Source organism: Chelonoidis abingdonii, chromosome 10 (assembly GCF_003597395.2).
Source record: "Chelonoidis abingdonii isolate Lonesome George chromosome 10, CheloAbing_2.0, whole genome shotgun sequence".
Classification (NCBI taxonomy): domain Eukaryota; kingdom Metazoa; phylum Chordata; order Testudines; family Testudinidae; genus Chelonoidis; species Chelonoidis abingdonii.
Window position 1 is genome coordinate 77,148,929 of NC_133778.1, and position 20,215 is coordinate 77,169,143.

Below are 20,215 nucleotides of genomic sequence, written 5' to 3' on the forward strand. Positions count from 1 at the left end.
CAAAGCCCTGGCTGGGATGATTTAGTTGGAGATTGGTCCTGCTTTGAGCAGGGGATTGGACTAGATGACCTCCTGAGGTCCCTTCCAACCCTGATATTCTGTGATTCTATGATAAAGGCCTCTGTGGATGGAGTCCTAGGAGAACACTTGTGAGTGGTTTGCAGCCCTCTCATATGCACCTGTCGAGAAACTCTGTCTCTCTTCGCCTACCCCAGCAAAAAACTAAATATGGCTCGGTGCCTGTGGCTTATCTTCTGCAATGATTTCCTTTTGTCAGGAACAGTTCAGAGGGGTTAATATCTGTTTGCCCAGTTACTCAGTCATCTTTAGGTAAAAGGTCACTTCAGTAAAAAATGACTCTTAGATGAATCACACCGGCTGCAGACGCATCCTAACGATTTTTCTAGCTTTTCTGCAGAACAATAGCATCAGAATGATCATGTAGAAAATTGTAGCAATTATAGTAACGCAGTAAGTAACTTTGTGAGTGTAATAAGAGGCTTTTGATATACTTAGTGGGAGAGATTTCCCGCTATTGAAAGAGTATAGAGTAAAGTGGAGAGCTGAGGAAATTCAGACCATCACATAAACACAAACTGAAATCCTTTCAAATATGGATTTTTTACTTGTATAGTAGGAATCCAGTCTGCTGCTCTGCCCTAGAGAGAACTGAAACTAAAATAAAATCGCAGTCTGGAGGCATATTTGGTGCCCACACAGTTGTAATACATAAAATCAGTGAGCACAAATTTAAATTTGAGGAGCTCCATAGGTTTGAACAGCTGGAAGTGTTCTGTATTCCCCCAATTTCCTATTTTAGCTGTTTCAAAATAAAGAGGTGCTTCCAGAAATAATGGAGGCTGAATGTACATTGCACACATGCTTGGTATAGCGCCGTGTGTTTGGTATAATGCAGAAATGTGTTCTGATTTCTCTAAGTGATTAAAAAATAATTGTGGTGAAAAATCAGTTTAAAACGTGTGCTAGAATCAGGAAATTGTGTTAATATGAACACAATAATATTAATTCTTAATCATTTTCTCTTGGAGTAAAAAGAGTTTTTCACTTGGCTTTTATGAGGGAGAGGGAATGGAGGGGTGTGAAATAAGGATGTCTGAAAATTGAATGCAATGAAATTTTGACCACTGACTTGTGGCTTTAAAAGATTAAACCCCAGATTTTTTTGCACCAGGGATATGTGGAAGCTTGGTACAGCATCGGATTAAGGTTTGTGTTGCATATCATTGCAAATTGATGTATGGATGAAGGATATAAATGTTCTGATGTTTAGTGGTAGTTGCATAGCAGAGCGTAAAATCCGGTATAGCTTCCCTAAAGATATGGTATGTCCATGCATTAAAGGATTATTTTAAAAGCCCTGGGATGTTGCTTGAACTAGGCTTCAAAGCACAGTCCTAGTCTAATGTAATTTTAACTTCTGTGAAGTCGTTATGAACCAAAGTCATGGGCAAGTTCAGAAAGTGTAAAATTGGCAAAATTTCTCTCCCAATCCTGAAACCTGCCTAGAACCACCCATCCTTTATTAGATCAAGCCATATCTTTCTTGAAACAGGATGACTATTTGTTAATTATTTAATACATGCAGCATGGTAGCATCCAGAGGCCCCAGTCAGATAGCAATTGTGCTTGGGGCTGTACAAACATATATATCCTGAAGACAGTTCCTGCCCCAGAAAAGTTCTGATGAGTGACTCATGATGGACGGCAGCCGCAATCCAGTGATATGCAGTTTTTATGCAGGGATACATTGACAAGGAGAGATTTTAGGCTGGGGATGTGACCCTGTTCAGATAACAGCAGTTCAAATCAGTTCTGCTCAGATAATTGAGGAGGAACTCTGCAGAGGGAGGCCCCAGGGGTCTGCTGCTTCAGAGTTCTGAGGCAGCACGAGATCAAAACCTCAGTTCTACAGTGATTAGGGGGATTCTGTTATTCAGTAATAAAAACAAGGATTTGAACAAGATGCTGTAGGTTGCCTGTGGGGTAATCTGTGCCCTGGCTGTTAAAATAAATTATTAAAAACTTCCTGTTCACACTGGACTGGGGACCTGTGCTAGCAGCAGTTGTCATGCGAAAACAGGGTCAAGCAGTGCTGTGCTTGGCAACTATATCTGCATGTGTGCGTAGCTAACAGCCCAGGGTTCAAAAACAGATTTTAGGTAACATAGTTGGGCCATCCCTGTTGGATCATGCAAGGCTTTCTTGAGCTGTTTCAGGACAAGCGTAGTATCATAATGCTGGTGGGGCCAAAATGTCCTCCTGGCACTAGTGTATATTCCATATATGATCCCCATTCAGCTAACAGGCTGCTGTTTGTTCTTTTCAGTGGAAGCTGTACAGCGCCTTCTGTCGGTAGAGGTGGAACCGCTGCCAAAGCCAATAATACAAGCCTTTGCTCCTCAGCTTGACGAGCCTGCCTTGCGTGTCTCAGACATTCCTGAAGCTGACCTTTCGGCGGTGGATTCCAAAATTGTGATGAGCCTCATGCCGTTTCAGAGAGAAGGCGTGAAGTAGGTCCCATTTGTATGCCATGAAGAGCTAGGTCTGGCATTTCCCGTCAGTGTGGTGTTTGCATTTTTTTCCATGACCCATCAGAGATGGGTTTGGATCCAAATTTCACCAAAGGGGTTCTGGGCTTTGGTACAGACGCCATTCGTCTTTGAATAGAAGGGTAATGAAGCCCATTACACATGCCTACCCTATATGTATCCAGAATTTCTGAGGATGACTTGGGAAGGAAATCACATTTACTAGGGCACGTGATAGTGTGAAATATTTCCAAGTCATGTAAATCTGTCCCTTTGGCACCTCTTTCATTTGCCTCTCTGGGCTGAGTATGTACACATGCATCATTTGCTTTTCTCATAAATTCAGCCTGGGTACCCAAGGGCATTAGCTGTTGTTTTCTTTCTTTCTTTTGTTCTTTCTTACAAGCTGCACACGTGTGGGGGAGCAAAACTGAATCCAAGAAAGGTTTAAAACCACTGATTATATGTGGAGGAAGCAGCTTAAATTTTTTTTTCTCATTTTTGGTCACTATTTATTAGTATCAAGCAGCAAAATGTCACAGCTAAATCCCCAGCCCCTGATATTAGCATAGGGCTATTAGTAGTTTTTCTAGTCTGATCAGGGTAAACTCTGGAAGAGTAGGTGAGTATTTGGTAGTATCATGGAAAGAGCAGATTCAAACATCTGATAGTCTGGTTCAACCCAAGCAAAATCAGAGTAAATCAGAAGCAGGACTGAAATGGTTTCTTTGACTACTCTGTTTTGTCACCGTACTGTAGCACGCTGGCATCTGTAAATCCTAAGACTGCATATTTGTTGCTCAGTCTCAGTAATGCCAATGGAAGTGACCTATACACACTGAATGGAGAATTTGCAGTTCAGAGCCTTCCGTAATATCCAGTACAATCGAATGGCCTAAGAACAAGGCTTCATCTTAATTTTTGGTTCAAGCAATGATGGAATAAAATTAACATCTTAATCATTTGGGGCCCAATAATTAGGCAGGCAAAAAAAGAATTTGAAGAACAACTAGCAAAAGACACACAAACTAACAGCAAAAAAAAAAAGTTTAAGTACATCAGCGGCAGGAAGCCTGCCAAACAATCAGTGAGCCCACTGGATGAGTGAGGTCCTAAAGCAGCACTCAAGGAAGACAAGGCCCTTGCAGAGAAGCTAAATGAATTTTTTGGTTGTTAGCCAAGATGGTCAGGGATGCAACCCCATGCTCTGGGTGTTCCTAAGCCTCTGAGGGCCAGAAGCTGGGACTGAATTACAAGGGGTGGATCGCTTGCTAAATTGTCCAGTTCTGTTCATTCCTTCTGAAGCATCTGGCACTGACCACTGTCACATGGCAGGATAGTGGGCTAGATCAGGGGTCCCCAACGCAGTGCCCATGGGTGCCATGGTGCCCACTGGGGCGTCTAAGTGCGCCCGTGTACTGGCCGGCGGATGAGCATCCGCCGAAATCCCACCGACAAGCTGCGTCATCCAGAGGCGTTGCTGCTGAAATGCCACTGGTTTTCGGTGGTATTTCAGTGGCAATGCCTCTGGATAACGCAACTTGTCGGCGGCATTTTGGCAGTGATGCCTATTGATGTTGCCATTTGTCGGCGGAATTTTGGCAGATGCTCGTCCGTCACCATGGTCCTCCGTGGTTCGTCGTCTGGCACCCGCCAGATGAAAAAGGTTGGGGACCACTGGGCTAGATGGACTGTTGGTCTGACCCACTATGGCCATTCTTACGTTCAACGTGATCTCAGTGGTTCCATAAAAGTGCAATTCCAAAGTGAAAAGCACTGATGTAAAAAAACTGTCTGTGTGTCTTCAGAGCCCTATCTACTGATTTTAGTGACTAAAGTAAGTTTCTTACACCTGCAGACCCAGCACAGCTAGACTGTGTGAGTGGGATTTCATTCCCCCTTCTGCCCCCTCAGTTACATTGCTTACTAAGTTCTAGTCAGTTAAACCTGTGGAAATCCACTGGAGACAATGGCACTGCCCAGTTGTCATTGGAGGCAGAATTAGAAGGCACAGTGGCTGCACAGATGTTGTTGGAGGTCTCATTTGGACTGCAGAACCTTTACTGCTGATAATGGTGCTTAAGAAGGAGAAACTTCAGCTTGACTCAGGCTGAGTTTTTTAGGAGCTGGGTGGAATGAATTGGTTGGTCAGTCCAGTTCCCACTGCACAAATGTTGGGCTCACAAAATTCACCATGACAGTTGTGACTAACTGCCCCCATTTGCCATCTCAGCAGCGAGAGTCAAAGGGTTGCATAGACCAGGGAGACTGGACTATCTGCTCGTCCTGGAGATGGTCCTTGCCGGTCAGGTTGAGGCATCTTGGCAGGACTGCACAGGGAAGCTTGTGCTGCCAATGTCAGCACTGTGCCAGTTGAGGGGCTAAACAGAGGGCTTCTGTCTGCAGGATTGTCAGGTCGCCACTCTAATGTACTTTAAAAATAAAACCAAAGGGGCTGCAAAGGAAGTCGTCTGCTGTTTCCCTTCCCTCTTCTTTGGTGATGAGCTTCTCAGACTAGGGAGGGATTGTGCTGACCTTGGCTGGGAAGATGGGGAAAGGAGTAACCCTTCTGCCTTGTGTTCTTTCAGTTTTGCCATCTCCAGAGAAGGCCGTTTGCTTCTTGCGGATGACATGGGCTTGGGGAAGACTATCCAGGCGATCTGTATTGCTGCATATTACCGAAAGGAGTGGCCGTTGCTGGCGGTAACACCTTCCTCAGTGAGATTTACCTGGGCAGAGGTACTGTATGTTTAAATAGAACTTTTGGGGATTCACCTGTGGTTTTTTGTTTTTGTTTGTTCTTCCTATGGATTCTATGAGGGATGGCAAACTGCCATCCATTTAGAAAAATAAGGGGAAAAATAGGAAGAGATGACATTCCTTTATCCCCTGTAATTGCAAGAAGCTGATCATATGACACATGCTTGCCTGAGTCTAATGGATGATCCTCATTCTGTGTTCCAGAGGAAGGTTAGGAAAAAGATCTTTGACAAAATGGCCTTGTAATAAGCCTCTGTCCCAAATCTGGACCTTAGCGTCCAAAATCTGGGTGCTTAGCATGAACCTCCAAGCTTAATTACCAGCTTGGATCTTATCTCGCTGCCACCAATCAGGATTCTGAGTACCTGATAAACTCTCTGGCTGTCCCTAATACCTTTCCTTGGGGGCACCCTGGCTCAGACTCAGTTCTTTTCCTCTTGATGCTTCCAATCATAAGGGAATACCCACGTTCCTTCCTGCTGCTTTATCTTCCTCCTCAGATTTTTCCGCTCCTTGGTGCTGCTACTATGCTGAGATTTCCCTGCTTCAAATCCCTCGAAACACAAAACAGAGAGGACGATTTACCTTCCCCATCCTTCCTCTCCCCCTCCAGTCTTTCCCTGAGAGGACAGTACTCCTGGCACAGAGATTCCTATCCCCTTGCCTTAACTAGGAAAAGAAAATCAACAAGTTTTAAAAAGAAAGCTTTATATAAAAAAAGAAAGAAAAAACACATGACATGTGATTCATGCATCAGATAATGAATACACAGGGCTATTGCTTAAAAGAAATATTGAATAATCAGCCTTATTCAAAAAGATATCCAATTTAACATTCCAGCAACTCCACACATGTAAATTCAATATAAATCTATTGCTTTTCCTTTTGTACTCACAACTTGGGAACAGCAAGGGTAGAAAGAAGCTTGGCGATAGGAAAAAAAAAGCTCTTCCTCATAGCCGAGAGAAAAACAAACAGCAGAACAAAGCAAAACACACCCAGAAGTTCCCTCTCACTTTTTGAAAATCCGGTTTCCTGAATGGTCCTCTGGTCAGGTGTTTGGTTCCCTTTGTTAACCCTTTACAGGTAAAAGAAACATTAACCCTTAGCTATCTGTTTATGACAGGCCTTAAGGAAAAATTCCTCTCTGACTCCATATATGGCAGTTGGTTTAACCTTGTGCATGTGAACCAGAATCGCTGTAGTTAAGCATCTTAATTTCGTTAATGCCCAAGACACCATTGGTATCCAAGCAATTGTCCGCTTCTTTTGAAACCTGCCAAGGTGGGTTCTATCAGCGTCTCAACCGCTACAGAATTCCAGATGCGGAAATTCTGCCCTATATGTTCAATTCCCACTGACCCTAGCAAGTCTTTTTCAGGGCAAAATTTGGCCCATAAACTTTACTCTACAAAACCCTCAAAATTCTTTGATATCATTTCCCTCCAAGCTGCATGGTCGTGTGGCTTCCCAGGAGTCATTCAAGCGCCACGCACTTGATTAGCAGAGCCGTGCACGTCCAGCAGTGTGTGTTCAGGTGCCCCTCACCCCTGCTGCTCTGCAATCATGTTGCTCCTGTTATTGCTTCTGGGACCCTCCTGCTGGCTGTGCAGAGTGGGAGAGAGCGGGGTGCTGATGTCAGGGTGCTGTCATCCCGGCCCCCTGCCCATCATCTCCACAGAGCAGGGAAGAGGGGACAAGGCTCAGGATTTAGAGCAGGAGAGAGCTGCTGCGGTCTGAGGTCCGGTGAGTGAGTGCCTTAAAGAAACAGTGCATGGTCTCTGAGAGTTGCCCAGCAGCCAGCTCACACAATCTCTGTTACTCACATTCACACTCTGTCTCTCCCCCTTCCCCCTGCCCATGTACCCCATCTCTGCAGAGTACGGGAGGGGAGACAGGGCTCAGGACCAAGAGAGATTTCAGTGAGTGCCTTTAAGAGACAGCGCATGGTGTCTCGCAGAAACTTCCCCAGCAGCCAGCACACACACAGTCTCTCCTCTCTCTCACACTCACAGTGTCTCTGTGTCACACACAGACACACACACACACACATGTTGTTGTTGTGTTTTTTTTCTTCTTCTTGGTACTTCCTGCAATGCACATGTATTCTCTGTAATTTTATTCTTTCAAAGTGTGCTATTTTAGTTTTTTGGCTGGTCTTTGCATTTCATAATTTTTATTTCTCTTTTACACTTAAATTTAATTCTTTGAGTAGTGAGTCCTAAAATGCCTAATGTGTCCTGGCTGGAGTAATTATTCCTATGGTACCTTTTAAAAAATATTTATTGTATCTAGGTTTTTTGTTTCTACTGGCGGCACACGTCCACACAAATTAGCTCAGTGCACATAACAAAATTTATTCTGCACATGGATGGAAAAAATTAGAGGGAACATTGGTCAGGACCTGGAGATGGGCGCTCTCAGGGATTGGAAATACATATAATTGAAAGAAAGCAGGGCTGCAGGGTCTGTCCTTGGAGGGCAATTACTGTACAATTAAACAGCCTGTGCTAGCAAGGTGATTTTGAGGCATACTTTCCTTAACTGTGAAATGTTCATTAATGCTGGGAGAAAGTGAAGAGTAGAAGAGCTCAGGCCCTTAGGTTAATAAGTTTCATGCCTGACTTGGTGGGGTTCTTTTTTCAGTAGTTCACTATGCTGATGGCTGTAGAGTAAATTGATTGGATTTTGTTGCGTGGTGGGACCTTAGTACCACAACAATTTGTTCTCTTTTTCCCCTGCCAATGGTATAACAAAGCACCGGGCAGTCAGCTGAGCTACAGAAGACACATCTGGATTTTTTTCTGGTGAATGAGGGAGTAAAATTACTTATATTTGGGATATGGAGGAAGAGGCAGTGGAAGTATCCTTCAGAGGCTGATGGAGATCTGGGCCAACATTTTAAAAAGTGGCTTTGCTTTCGGATATCTCAATTTTTGGGTGCCCAGCTTGGAATGTCTTTGGTCCTGATTTTCAGAAGGGCTAAGCATTTGCAACTCTAATCTTGTTCTGGATAGGCTCTTATACCCGCACGCATCACCGTGGTATCTGAGCACCTTCCGGTCATGTATTAACAAGTCACATGGTTTTTGTTCTCTCATCCTTCCCTCAAGGGGAGAAGTGTATGCGGTAGAGACTTTTATTAGTGTAGATTTAAAAAAACAAATAAAAAACCTTGTAACTATGTGTGTATGTTAGAGAAGGCAAGGTCAAAATAATTCACTTGCAGTTTTGTGATAGGCCTTAGTTCCTGGGGGAGTTTATTCCAAAGTCTCAGACCAGCCCCCGAGAAAGCTCTGTCTGTGGCAGAGATAGCTTTACCCTTTATTGTAGAGAGTTCCACTGTGCCAGAGGAGTGCAGTGTTGACTGTGGTCTTCATCCACAGAGCTTTAGGCTCTTTTAGATAGGATTCGGCCCACTGAGTGCCTTGAAGTAAGGACTGAGACCTTGAACTGGAGTCAATATTCTATGGGAAAACCAGTGTAAGAACGGGGAACAGGTTTGATATGCTTGCAGAAGCCAGTGTTGCTGTGGAGATCGCTGCAGTGTTCTGTAGTAGTTGCAACTTCCAGAGCGCCGAAAGCTTTGTGCCCAAATCTGTCACATCGTTGTAGTCCAGCTGAGAGGTGATGAAGATGTAAATAACTGAGGCCAGGTTGCGACAGAGTTTCCTAGCCAACCAGAGATGGTAAAAAGCATTACTCATGGATGCTGCTATGAGAGTGCTCGTATGTGAGGAATCCAGGAGCCTTCTAAGCCACAGACTGAATTAATCAATTGCGTGTTTGTGAACCTTCAACCAAAGGAGACTTCCCCGTGCCTGCAGACTCTTGAAGATGCTTTCCCCTGCCCATCAGCATAACCCCTGTCTTGCTTGGGTTCAGCTTCAGGCAGCTGCTCTTCATCTGTGGGATGATCTCATCCAAGCATTAGGCTCTCTTGGTGGTAGTGGTTTGGTTGTATGTGGTGAAGATAGGTAGAACTGTGTGTCATTCTCTTACTGCTGGCACTAGAATCCATGTCATCTGCCCAGTTCACACAGTGGTTTTATGTAGCTGTGTAATAGGACCAGTGAGAGAACTGATCCCTGTGGGACTGCACAAGTGAGAGGTCTAGTAGCGGAGATATGATTTTCCCATTGTCACTCTTTGGCTATATCCCTGCAGAAAGGACTCAAACCATGTTAGCGCATTGCCCAGACCTCCGCCACTTCTTTCAGGAGAGGCAACAGTCTCTCATGATCAACAGCACTGAATGCTGCAGGGAGGCTGAAGTAATTGAAATAAATGGGAACTTTCATTGCTCGGCACCTGAAAAAAGCATAAGTAATTCAGTTGCCACCATAGAGCAGCAGCCAGTGGCTTTGTTAGACTGGTTCTTAGAAGGGAAAAAAGACCTTTAAAAGACCCGGAGAAATTGTTCTTCATCTGTATCATGGTGCAGAGTTTTGTAAACTTTCCTGTGATGTAAAATATTTGATGCTTGTAAGTGGGTGGCTTTCACAGCTTCATGTTTACTATTGGTGTGGGTGAAATAACAGTGTATCTCTCTAACAGTGGCCATGCCATTCTGTTGCTGCTCTGGCTTTTGGGCACAACTAGCTACATTGGAAGACAATCACGTTCATTTCTGATCGCAGCCAGAGTTCTTGCAGAGTAAGAAGCAAAGAGAAAGTAGACTTAGATCTTCCTAGTGGAGGGAGTGTGGTATAGTGCCCAGAGCATGGGACTCCACTTATGATGCCTGCTCTCCCAGTTACTCACTGTGTGGTCCTGGGCAAGTCACTTAAACATTATTAGACCCATTGTCAAGTTGGGTAAAACTGAAGCACAAACTGGTTATTTCCAAAAATGTGGTTATGAGGCTCCATTATAGCTTGAGAAGGTTTTTTGGGATGCTCAGAGGAAAGAGACTAGAGAGGTTCAGCACCCTATTAATCACTTCTTCTCCTTTCTCAGGCATTTCATAGGTGGCTTCCATCCCTGAGCCCAGAGAGTACCAATGTCATACTGACAGGCAAAGACAACCTGTCAGCAAAACTGATAAACATAATCAGTTTCGACCTCCTCAGCAAGATGGATAAGCAGCTCAAAGACACTTTCCAAGTTGTCATTATTGTAAGTAAGCATCCCTAGTTATTTAAATGGGATTAGGAGGCACATACAAACTGGGTTCTCCTGGGTTGTTAGCAGGTGTTTGGAGAGAGTGAAGCCTTGTAGTGACTGGTGCTCTACACTGCAAGTTGTATATCCTTATATATTCAACCATGTATTGGTTTACTTTCATGGATGGCTCTATAATCTGTATTTTTCAGATACCATAGAGATAACCATTATAGAAAACCTAAGCTAGACTTCCGCTCTATTCCAGTTAATTAAAATAAATAAATATATGTATATATGTTTAATGGGACCCTTTTAGAACTCATATTGTTTCAAATCCAGCTTAGATCAGTGGCAACCAAAAAGTCATTACACTTTGATGTCCGTTATCTCGTGTGAAATTAGTTTAGTGTTCTCAGCCTCGTTTCCAATGAACATATGTTTCTGTCACAAAAAGCACCATGACTTCTGTTGGTGGCAGTGTCAGCAGAGAGGATGAGACAGACTGGATGCTGGAGACTGAACTTTTCTCTCACCTTGATTTTGCAAGGGTCCAGGCTGAGACACAGTGTCACAATGGAGGAAACTCACATTGTCACTTTTTCTTTGGGGGTAGAACATCTATGACTCTAGAGCAATCACTCCGGTACCTTTTAATCTGTGCTAAATTGGTGGATATTTTATTCATGCACGTGTGTGTGCAGATTCAAATCCTGTATATGTCCTGTAGATCCAAATGGCCCCACTGAGTGTTTAGCCTCCCTGCTTTTTTATTTCCAGTCATCCTCTGCTTCCTGCTGGCATAACAACATAACCTTATTGCTAACCAGGATTGAGAAAGCCCCCAAGGCACGGCTAAGTGGTGTGTCGTCCTCTCTAAGCGTGGCTGCTCGCTCATCCACGCACAAGATGAGAACGTACCCTTAGAGGGTACCAATTTCCTCAGCGTCTTTAAGTTCTGCCCAACTACAACAAAGGAAATGTAGCCTATTCTGCGAGTGATGTCTCTCAGCCAGGAGGTTATTATCCACCTGGAGAGCCCTAACAGCAAAACAGTTGGTTCCTAATTAGATTTCTGCACTTCTGATGCTTTTCATTAACCCCTTCATTTTAGGGAGGCAGCACTGCGTGGGTCTCCCCATGAGTTTTGCATTTAAAGAAAGGAGACACAGTTGCAAGTGAAGCTCAGTGGTGGAAATTTTTTGCCTCTTTTCATTTCTTCTCTCCACTTGCTTCCTTGGCTATGATCAGTCACAATTTGTGTCTTAATGTTTGTTTGCCCTTCCTGTTATTTTGCAGACAGTCCTACTCCCTTTGTGATGGTTTCGCATTCAGAATATGATGTTGGCAAGCCCAGAAACTGAAACCTGCTTGGGGACGATAGGCTTGAAGCATTATGCAGCATAGGATGCTGGGAATTTGTTCTTTGTCCCAGAGGTGGGCTATGACTCAGGGCTTAGCTCTATTCATTTTCTTGCCTGTTTTGTTTCAGGATGAATCTCATTTCCTAAAAAACACAAAAACTGCGCGATGCCAAGCTGCAATGCCTCTTCTTAAGGTGTGTATTCTGTATGCCAAGCTCTCATCAATTTATTACAAGCAATAAGTTGGGGCTCTGAAGTACTGCTATACTCCTTCTCTGGCTTTGTGCTAGGGCCTTATGTCCCAGCACTGCTTGCTTCCCATCTGTTTGTGCAACTGGTGTTTGGAGCAGCCGAAGCTCCATTGCTGGTAGAATTTATATAATTGAATGGAGGGGTGGCAGGAACTGACTGGTGCAGCCCCGGTTTTTGCTAAACAGGTACATTTGTTCAGAAAGGTTTAATAGAGTCATAGAATCTCAGGGTTGGAAGGGACCTCAGGGGTCATCTAGTCCAACCCCTGCTCAAAGCAGAACCAATTCCCAGATAGGGCAGGGGATAGCTCAGTGGTTTGAGCATTGGCCTGCTAAACCCAGGGTTGTGAGTTCAGTCCCTGAGGGGGCCACGTAGGGATCTGGGGCAAAATCAGTGCTTGGTCCTGCTAGTGAAGGCAGGGGGCTGGACTCAATGACCCTCAGGGTCCCTTCCAGTTCTAGGAGATAGGATATCTCCATTATTTTAAAAAAAAAAAGGACAGATTTTTGCCCCAGATCCCTAAATGGCCTCCTCAAGGATTAAACTCATAACCCTGGGTTTAGCAGGCCAGTGCTCAAACCACTGAACTATCCCTCCCCCCAGGAGAACTGCTACAGTATATAATACAGATAGATACATGCACACATGAGATTTTCATTATAAAGCCTTTTAACTACATCTTCAGGTTTTCCTAACATACCAGGTATGTAGAACCAAACCTACACTCAGTGTTGCATTCCTGGCACCTGCTGTCTCATCACTGACCGACCACTGTGCCAGTGGAACAAAGGCACTTCAGAGTCTGCAGTAGAGAAGGGGCTGGGTATCTTTCCTAGGCACAGTGGTTGGCAGTAGTTGAATTCATCTGTGGGGACAGGAGACCTACGCTGCTTTTTCGCTGATGGTAGTGTTGACTAACCTTGTATTCTGGAGATTTGTAATGACATTCACACGCTGAAGGTTTTTGCTTGTTTTTCTAATTATGCTGTTCTCTATGAAAATGTAGATTGAAAAAAGGTCAAAATCCTGTTTTCCATTGGTTTTGAGACTTCAACTGGAAGTTGAGCACATGGTGCAACTTTCTGTGCAAATTGCAATAAGTGAACCAGGGCACTTTTCCTGTTGTAGCACTTTTATGTAATGGACAACACCAATTTGTATGTGCACACCCTTCCCCTATGCTGGTTGGAGCATCAGACTTGCTCGACTCAGTATGTGAGAGAGAGCGCACGCCTGATTCTCTTACGACAAAAGGAGACTCTCCTTTAGCTCAAGTGACAGCTGTGCTCAACCTTTAGCTGTGCTGTTGAATGGATTCGAGTTCTGTCACGGCTTACATTTATGAAGTCCTGGGTGGACTACAAGTGTGTTATGATTTCACCAGATGGCTTAGGTCCCAGAAAAGCATGGTCTTTCCTATTTTGAACTGTGTGAGGATCAGCTTTCAAAACTTATTTGCGGGATGCATGATACAAGGTAAAGAACCAAAGATGGGCCACTTTAAAAGGAGACCAATGTCCCTTGTTAATGTATTTAGAGCTTACAGTTTTACACTGATAAATCACTGATCACACATAATGGAGAGCTGATATTTCCAGAACTCTGAATTTCAGTCCTTTTGAAGATACACTGATTTTCGTAGTGTTCAGCTTTCAACTGAAAATGGTAATAAGCAAGGAAATGGAGGCCAAAATATGTAAAACAACGCTATATCCGATATCCAGGTGAATGCCATTTTGATTGTTTCAAATCCTGCTGCTCTAATCTTTTGATTTATGGTGCAAATATTAAATATTTTCTTGCTTGAACAAAAAAGTGAAGTTGTCTATAGTTAAATGTTAACCTTTTTGCAGCTGTAATCCTAATATGCATCAAATAAGCACCAAAATAGCTAAAACCTCAGGATTCTAAATATTTAAAGTGCGTTTTGTTTGTTGGATAAAAGGGTTAGATGAATACACATTTATTATTTATCGTTAAATGTTTTTGAGACCTGGGGTGAGGGTCTGACGTCTGTTCCTGCCTTTTTTACACCATGTAAAAGGATCAGAGCAGTGTGAAGTGGTCTGGTGCAAGAACTGCAGAGGAAGGGTCCTAACACAGTCTCACAAGCCCTGGTGTAGGGGCGTGCCGGTGGGGGAGTTGAATGTGGGAACGCTGTGTATTGCAGCCCTGCTGCTGACACGGTGCTGTGGAGATAATGGTAAGCCCTGGGAGGCTGCTATAGTTTAGAGGGGCCCCTAGCGCGTCTGAAGCCGTTGTGTGCTCGTAAGTTTTGCTGCATTAACTGTGTGTGTGTGTGTGAGAGGGAGAGGGAGAGGGGGAAAACCGGGTTGAGGGGACATATCTGTACTAGCTCTGATTGAGTTTGTTGCCAAAAATAGTTAGTGGCCAACAGTGGGAGGGGCTAGCCATCCCGAGCACCTTTCTGTAATCTTGGATGGGCATGTGCTCAAGAGAGCTAGCCCATCTCACCACTCTGTTTTTAGCCCACTAGTTCAGAGCTAGCACAGGTATATCTCAAGCTGGGAATCATCCTCACTCCCAACTCAAAGTGTAGACAACCCCTGAGTTATGCTGTGGGCCTCTCTAGCCCCCTCAGGGTCGGGAGTGCCTAAATCTGACTTTGCTCCCTTGGATGTGAGTTCTGCACTGTGCCTCTTGGAGAGGCAGCACAGAATCTCATTCTGGGCGTTTAAGCCACTTTCTCGAATAACAAGTAGATGGACGTCTTCCAAAGCATGAATGCTTAGATTTCAGCTGATTTATGGGAGAGGAAAAAACCTCTAAGAAATGTGATCTCTGCTTCTTATTTGCTATAAATATTTATATGCCCATAACTGCTGTGGCCAGATTTAAATTGAAATATTTCTGAGGCTGATAGCATCCCTTCCATGGGTATTTAATAGGTCCTTTTTAGTGTACTAGAATCTGGTGCTGTAGCTTCTATATTACAGAGGCCAGTAAAATTTAGAAATTGTTACGGTGGTTTCGACGAAACTGCACAATAATCAGATTAAATCAATAAAGAAGATTTAAGTGTTAGTACGAATTTGAAAATTACCTTGCTGGCAACAGGGCTAAATATCTGCTTGTGAAATACTTTGCTGTGGATTTGTTTTAATCTTTAATATCTTGAGGTCATTGATAATTTTTCAACATAAAGTGGTATTTTTACCATATAACTCATCATTTTCTGCTCTGGCGTAAATATTGCCATGGAGCTGGCACGGGACAGTGATGTATCAAGTTTTCCACTCTACCCAGGTATAAAACATGTGACTGAAATCTCACTGTCGTGGGTTGGTAGAAATAATGATTCATATAAACAACTACGTGTCTTGGTCTTCTGTGTTGTACACCAGAATCCTGTAAGACAGATTTTGCTGCTTCTCTGTCAAGTGCCAGGGATGGGTAGGGAAGGGTTTAGTTCCCCACAGTTTGGCTGGAGAAAGTGGGGTTCCTGAGGCCGGGCACACTGCATTTTGATTTAGTACTTTAAGCAAATGTGATACATAGAATCACAGAATCATAGCACTGTAAGGGACCTCAAGAGGTCATCTCATCCAGTTCCCTGCACTCATGGCAAAACTAAATATTATCTAGACCATCCCTGGCAGGTGTTTGTCAAACCTCTCAAAAATCTCCAATGATGGAAATTCCACAGCCTCCCTAGGCAATTTATTCCGGTGCTTAACCACCCTGACAGTTAGGAAGTTTTTCCTAATGTCCAACTTATACCGCCCTTGCTTCAATTTAAGCCCATTGCTTCTTGTCCTATCCTCAGAGGTTAAGGAGAGCAATTTACCTTCCACATCCTCCTCCTCCTTCTAACAACTTTTTATGTACTTGAAAACTGTTATCATGTCCTCTGTCTTCTCTTTTCTAGACTAAATAAACCCAATTTTTTCAATCTTCCTAATAGGTCATGTTTTTCTAGACTTTTAATCATTTTTGTTGCTCTTCTCTGGACTCTCTCCAATTTGGCTACATATTTCCTGAAATCTGGCACCCAGACCTGGACACACGACTCCAGTTGAGGCCGAATCAGCGTGGAGTAGAGTGAAAGAATTACTTCTTGTGTCTTGCTTACAGCATTCCTCTTAATACATCCCAGAACGATATTTGCTTTTTTTTGCAACAATGTTACACTGTTGACTCGTATTTAGCTTGTGATCCAGTATGACCCCTAGATCTCTTTCTGCAGTATTCCTTCCTAAGCAGTCATTTCCCATTTTGTATGTGTGCATATAATTGTTCCTTCCTAAATGGAGTATGTTACATTTGTCCTTATTGAATTTCATCCTATTTACTTCAGACTATTTCTCCAGTTTGTCCAGATCATTTTGAGTTTTAATCCTATCCTCCAAAGCACTTGCAACCCCTCCCAGCTTGGTATCATCCGTAAACTTTATAAGTGTACTCTAGTCTATGCCATTGTTTAAATCATTGATTGAATAGAACCGGACCCAGAACTGATACCTGCAGGACCCCATTCGTTATGCCCTTCCAGCTTGACTGTCAATCACTCATAACTACTCTCGGGGAACAAACTGTCAACCAGGTATGCACCCACCTTATAGTAGCTTCATCTGGCTTGCATTTCTCTAGTTTGTTTATGAGAAGGTCATGCGAGACAGTATCAAAAGTCTTTACTAAAGTCAACATATACCACAGCTACTGCTTCCCCCTCAATCCAGAAGGTTTGTTACCCTGTCAAAGAAAGCTGTTAGGTTGGTTTGATGTGATTTGTTCTTGACAAATCCATGCTGACTGTTACTTTTCACCTTATTATCTTCTAGATGTTTGCAAATTGATTGATTGCTTAATTATTTGCTCCATTATCTTTCCAGGTGCTGAAATTAAGCTGACTGGTCTGTAATGTCCCGGGTTGACCTTATCTCCTTTTTATAGATTGGCACTATATTTGCCCTTTTCCAGTCCTCTGGAATCTCTCCCGTCTTCCATGACTTTTCAAAGATAATCGCTAATGTCTCAAATACCTCCTCAATCAGCTCCTTGAGTATTCTAGGATGCATTTCATCAGGCCCTGGTGACTTGAAGACATGTAATTTGTCTAAGTAATTTTTAACTGTGTCTTTTTCTATTTTGCCTCTAATCCAGCTCGATTTTTCACTGTCATTCACTATATTAGGACAGCCAATTGCTACTAATCCTTTTTGGTGAAATCTGAAACCAAAAGTCATATAGCCTTATGCCATTTTCCACCTTTTCTGTTATGTTCCTTCCCCCGACTCCTTTGAGTAACGGGCCTCCCTGTCCTTTCGTTGTCTTCTTGCTTAGCATGTTTTCTTGTTACCCTTTGTCTCTAGCTAGTGGGACAACCCAAACCAGTGGGATTACAGGAGTCTGGTAGAGGGCAATATTACTTGTCACTGGATGAGTAGTTTTCTGTTCCCTGAGTGCCAGAGCAGGGCTGCACTAGAGTAAATCAGGACTCTGCTAGAACATTCAGCAGACGGGCCTGTTAGAAACCCTGCAGCATCATGGCGGCTTGATCAGGGCACCTGTGCGTTTTAAAAAAAAGTGAGCTCCTCTAGGGTCCGGCCAGAGGGGAGCAGGGAAGGAAGTGTGCGGTGGAGGAGCTGGGGCAAGAGTGTAGAAGTGATGAGAGGGTGAGGGTGTTGGGCTGCTGGAGGTTTGGAGCGAGTACAAGGCCTTTCAGACACCAGGAGGACGGTCCTGTGAGGTGGGATAACGATGTATGTTTTGGAGTGAGGCATGGGGAAGTTAGTTCCAGGGAGTTGTCGCTTTCCTGCAGCTGTTATCAGAGCATGTTATAGACAGCTGCATTCACAGGGGCCCTTTGGGCTGGACCGGCCAGTCGGGGCAGCCTGGCGTTCCCTCCAAACCTCCCAACTCCTGATTCGACATAGGAAGAGTTGACCCGACTGTGGGGAAAGTCACTGAGGTGAGGCGAAATCTAGCTAGTAAGTGATGGCACCCACCAAGGTAGAGGAGAACGTTTTCCACTGGTTAATCCTCTTTTGTGCCTTGGCCTTGTCTATTTTTCCCACCTTCTCTGTGTTATTTGTTTCTCATCTACCTTTTGTATTTTGATTAGTTTCCACTTTTTGTAGGATTCGTTGATCTTTTGAGGGATCGGATCATTGAAGATCTCCTGGTTAAGCCGGGTGGCGGTCTCTTGCCATATTCTGTCTTTCTACACAGTGGGATAGTTTGCTCTTTGTGCCCTTTAATTAATTGTCTCTTTTGGACAACTGCCTTGCTCTCCTACTTGGTTTTCCCCTTTAGATTGCTTCCCATGGGTATCATAGAAGGATTAGGGCTGGGGAGACTAGGGGTTATCTAGTGCAACCCCCTTCTCAAGCAGGACAGGTCCAACTAAATCATCCCTGCAGGGATTGTCAAGCCGGGCCTTAAAAACCTCTAAGGAAGGGGGATGATCCACCACCTCCTAGGCATAACCCGTTCCGTGCTTCACCACCTCCTAGTGACATCTTTTTTTTCCTAATCATCCAACCTAGACCTCCCCCACTGCAACTTGAGACCATTGCTCCTTGTTCTGTCATCTGCCACCACGGAGAACAGCTGAGCTCCATCCTCTTTGGAACCCCCCTTCCGGTAGTTAAAGGCTGCTATCAAATCCATGCTCGCTCTTCTCTTCTGCAGACTAAATAAGCCCAGTTCCAGCAGCCTCTCCTCATAAGTCATGTGCTCCAGCCCCCTAATCATTTTTGTTGCCCTCCGCTGGACTTTCTCCAATTTGTCTACATCTTTCTGTATTGGGGGGTCCAAAATTGGATGCAGTACTCCAGATGTGGCCTCACCAGTGCCAAATAGAGGGGAATAATCACTTCCCTCAATCTGCTGACAATGCTCTTACTAATGCAGCCCAATATGCCGTTAGCCTTCTTGGCAACAAGGGCACACTGTTGACTCATATCCAGCTTCTCGTCCACTGTAATCCCCAGGTACTTTTCTGCAGAACTGCTGCTTAGCCAGTCAGTTCCCAGCCCATAGCAGTGCATGGGATTCTTTTGTCCTAAGTGAAGGACTCTGCACTTGTCCTTGTTGAACCTCATCAGTTTTCTTTTAGTCCAACTCTCCAGTTTGTCTAGGTCACTCTGGACCCTATACCTCTCTTCCCAGCTTAGTGTCATCTGCAAACTTGCTGAAGGTGCAGTCCATCCCATCATCCAGATCATTAATGAAGATATTGAAGAAAACTGGCCCCAGGACCGACCTTTGGGGCACTCCGCTTGATACTAGCTGCCAACTAGACATTGAGCTCTTGATCATTACCCATCGAGCCCAACAATCCAGCCTGCTTTCTATCCACCTTATAGTCCATTCATCCAATCCATACTTCTTTAATTTGCTGACAAGAATACTGTGGAAGACCGTATCAAAAGCCTTGATAAAGTCAAAGTATATCACGTCCACTGCTTTCCCCATATCCACAGAGCCAGTTATCTCATCAAAGAAGGCAATCAGGTTGGTCAGGCATGACTTGCCGTTGGTGAGTCCATGTTAACTGTTCCTGATCACCTTCCTCTCCTCCAAGTGTTTCAAAATGGTTTCTTCGAGGACCTGCTCCATGATTTTTCCAGGGACTGAGATGAGGCTGACAAGTCTGTAGTTCCGTGGATTCTCCTCCTTCACTTTTTCAAAGATGAGCACTATATTTGCTTTTTTCCAATCGTCTTACCTACCAACTCTCTGAGTTTGCTAAAGTCAGCCTTCTTGAAATCCATTATCTTTATTGTGCTGTTTTCCCTTCTACCATTCCTTAGAATCACGAGCTCTCTCATTTTGTGATCACTTTCACCTAAGCTGCCTTCCACTTTCAGATTCTCAACCAGTTCCTCCCTATTTGTCAAAATCAAATCTAGAACAGCCTCTCCTTTAGTAGCTTTTTCCATCTTCTGAAATAAAAAAATTGTCTCCTATACATTCCAAGTATCAGGGGGTAGCTGCATTAGTCTGTATCCACAAAAACCACAAGGAGTCCGGTGGCATCTTAAAGACTAACAGATTTATTTGGGCATAAGTTTTTGTAGGTAAAAAAAAACCCACTTCTTCAGATGCATGGAGTGAAAACTACAGCTGCGGGCATTATATAATGACACATGAAGAGAAGGGAGTTACCTCACAAGTGGAAAACCAGTGTTGACAGGGCCAATTCGATCAGCATGGATGTAG

At 43.9% G+C, this 20,215-nt stretch overlaps 1 protein-coding gene across 2 annotated transcripts in view; it reads left to right on the forward strand.

The window, feature by feature from the left end:
• The window catches only part of SMARCAL1 (SNF2 related chromatin remodeling annealing helicase 1), a 189,702-nt gene that overhangs the window by 133,518 nt on the left and 35,969 nt on the right, over positions 1–20,215 (forward strand). For both annotated transcript variants that reach the window (XM_075070322.1, XM_032764427.2), the window contains 4 exons: positions 2,348–2,531; positions 5,138–5,288; positions 10,269–10,427; positions 11,905–11,970. In XM_075070322.1, the coding sequence (XP_074926423.1) occupies positions 2,348–2,531; positions 5,138–5,288; positions 10,269–10,427; positions 11,905–11,970 (560 nt within the window). The remainder of the gene's footprint in view (positions 1–2,347; positions 2,532–5,137; positions 5,289–10,268; positions 10,428–11,904; positions 11,971–20,215) is intronic.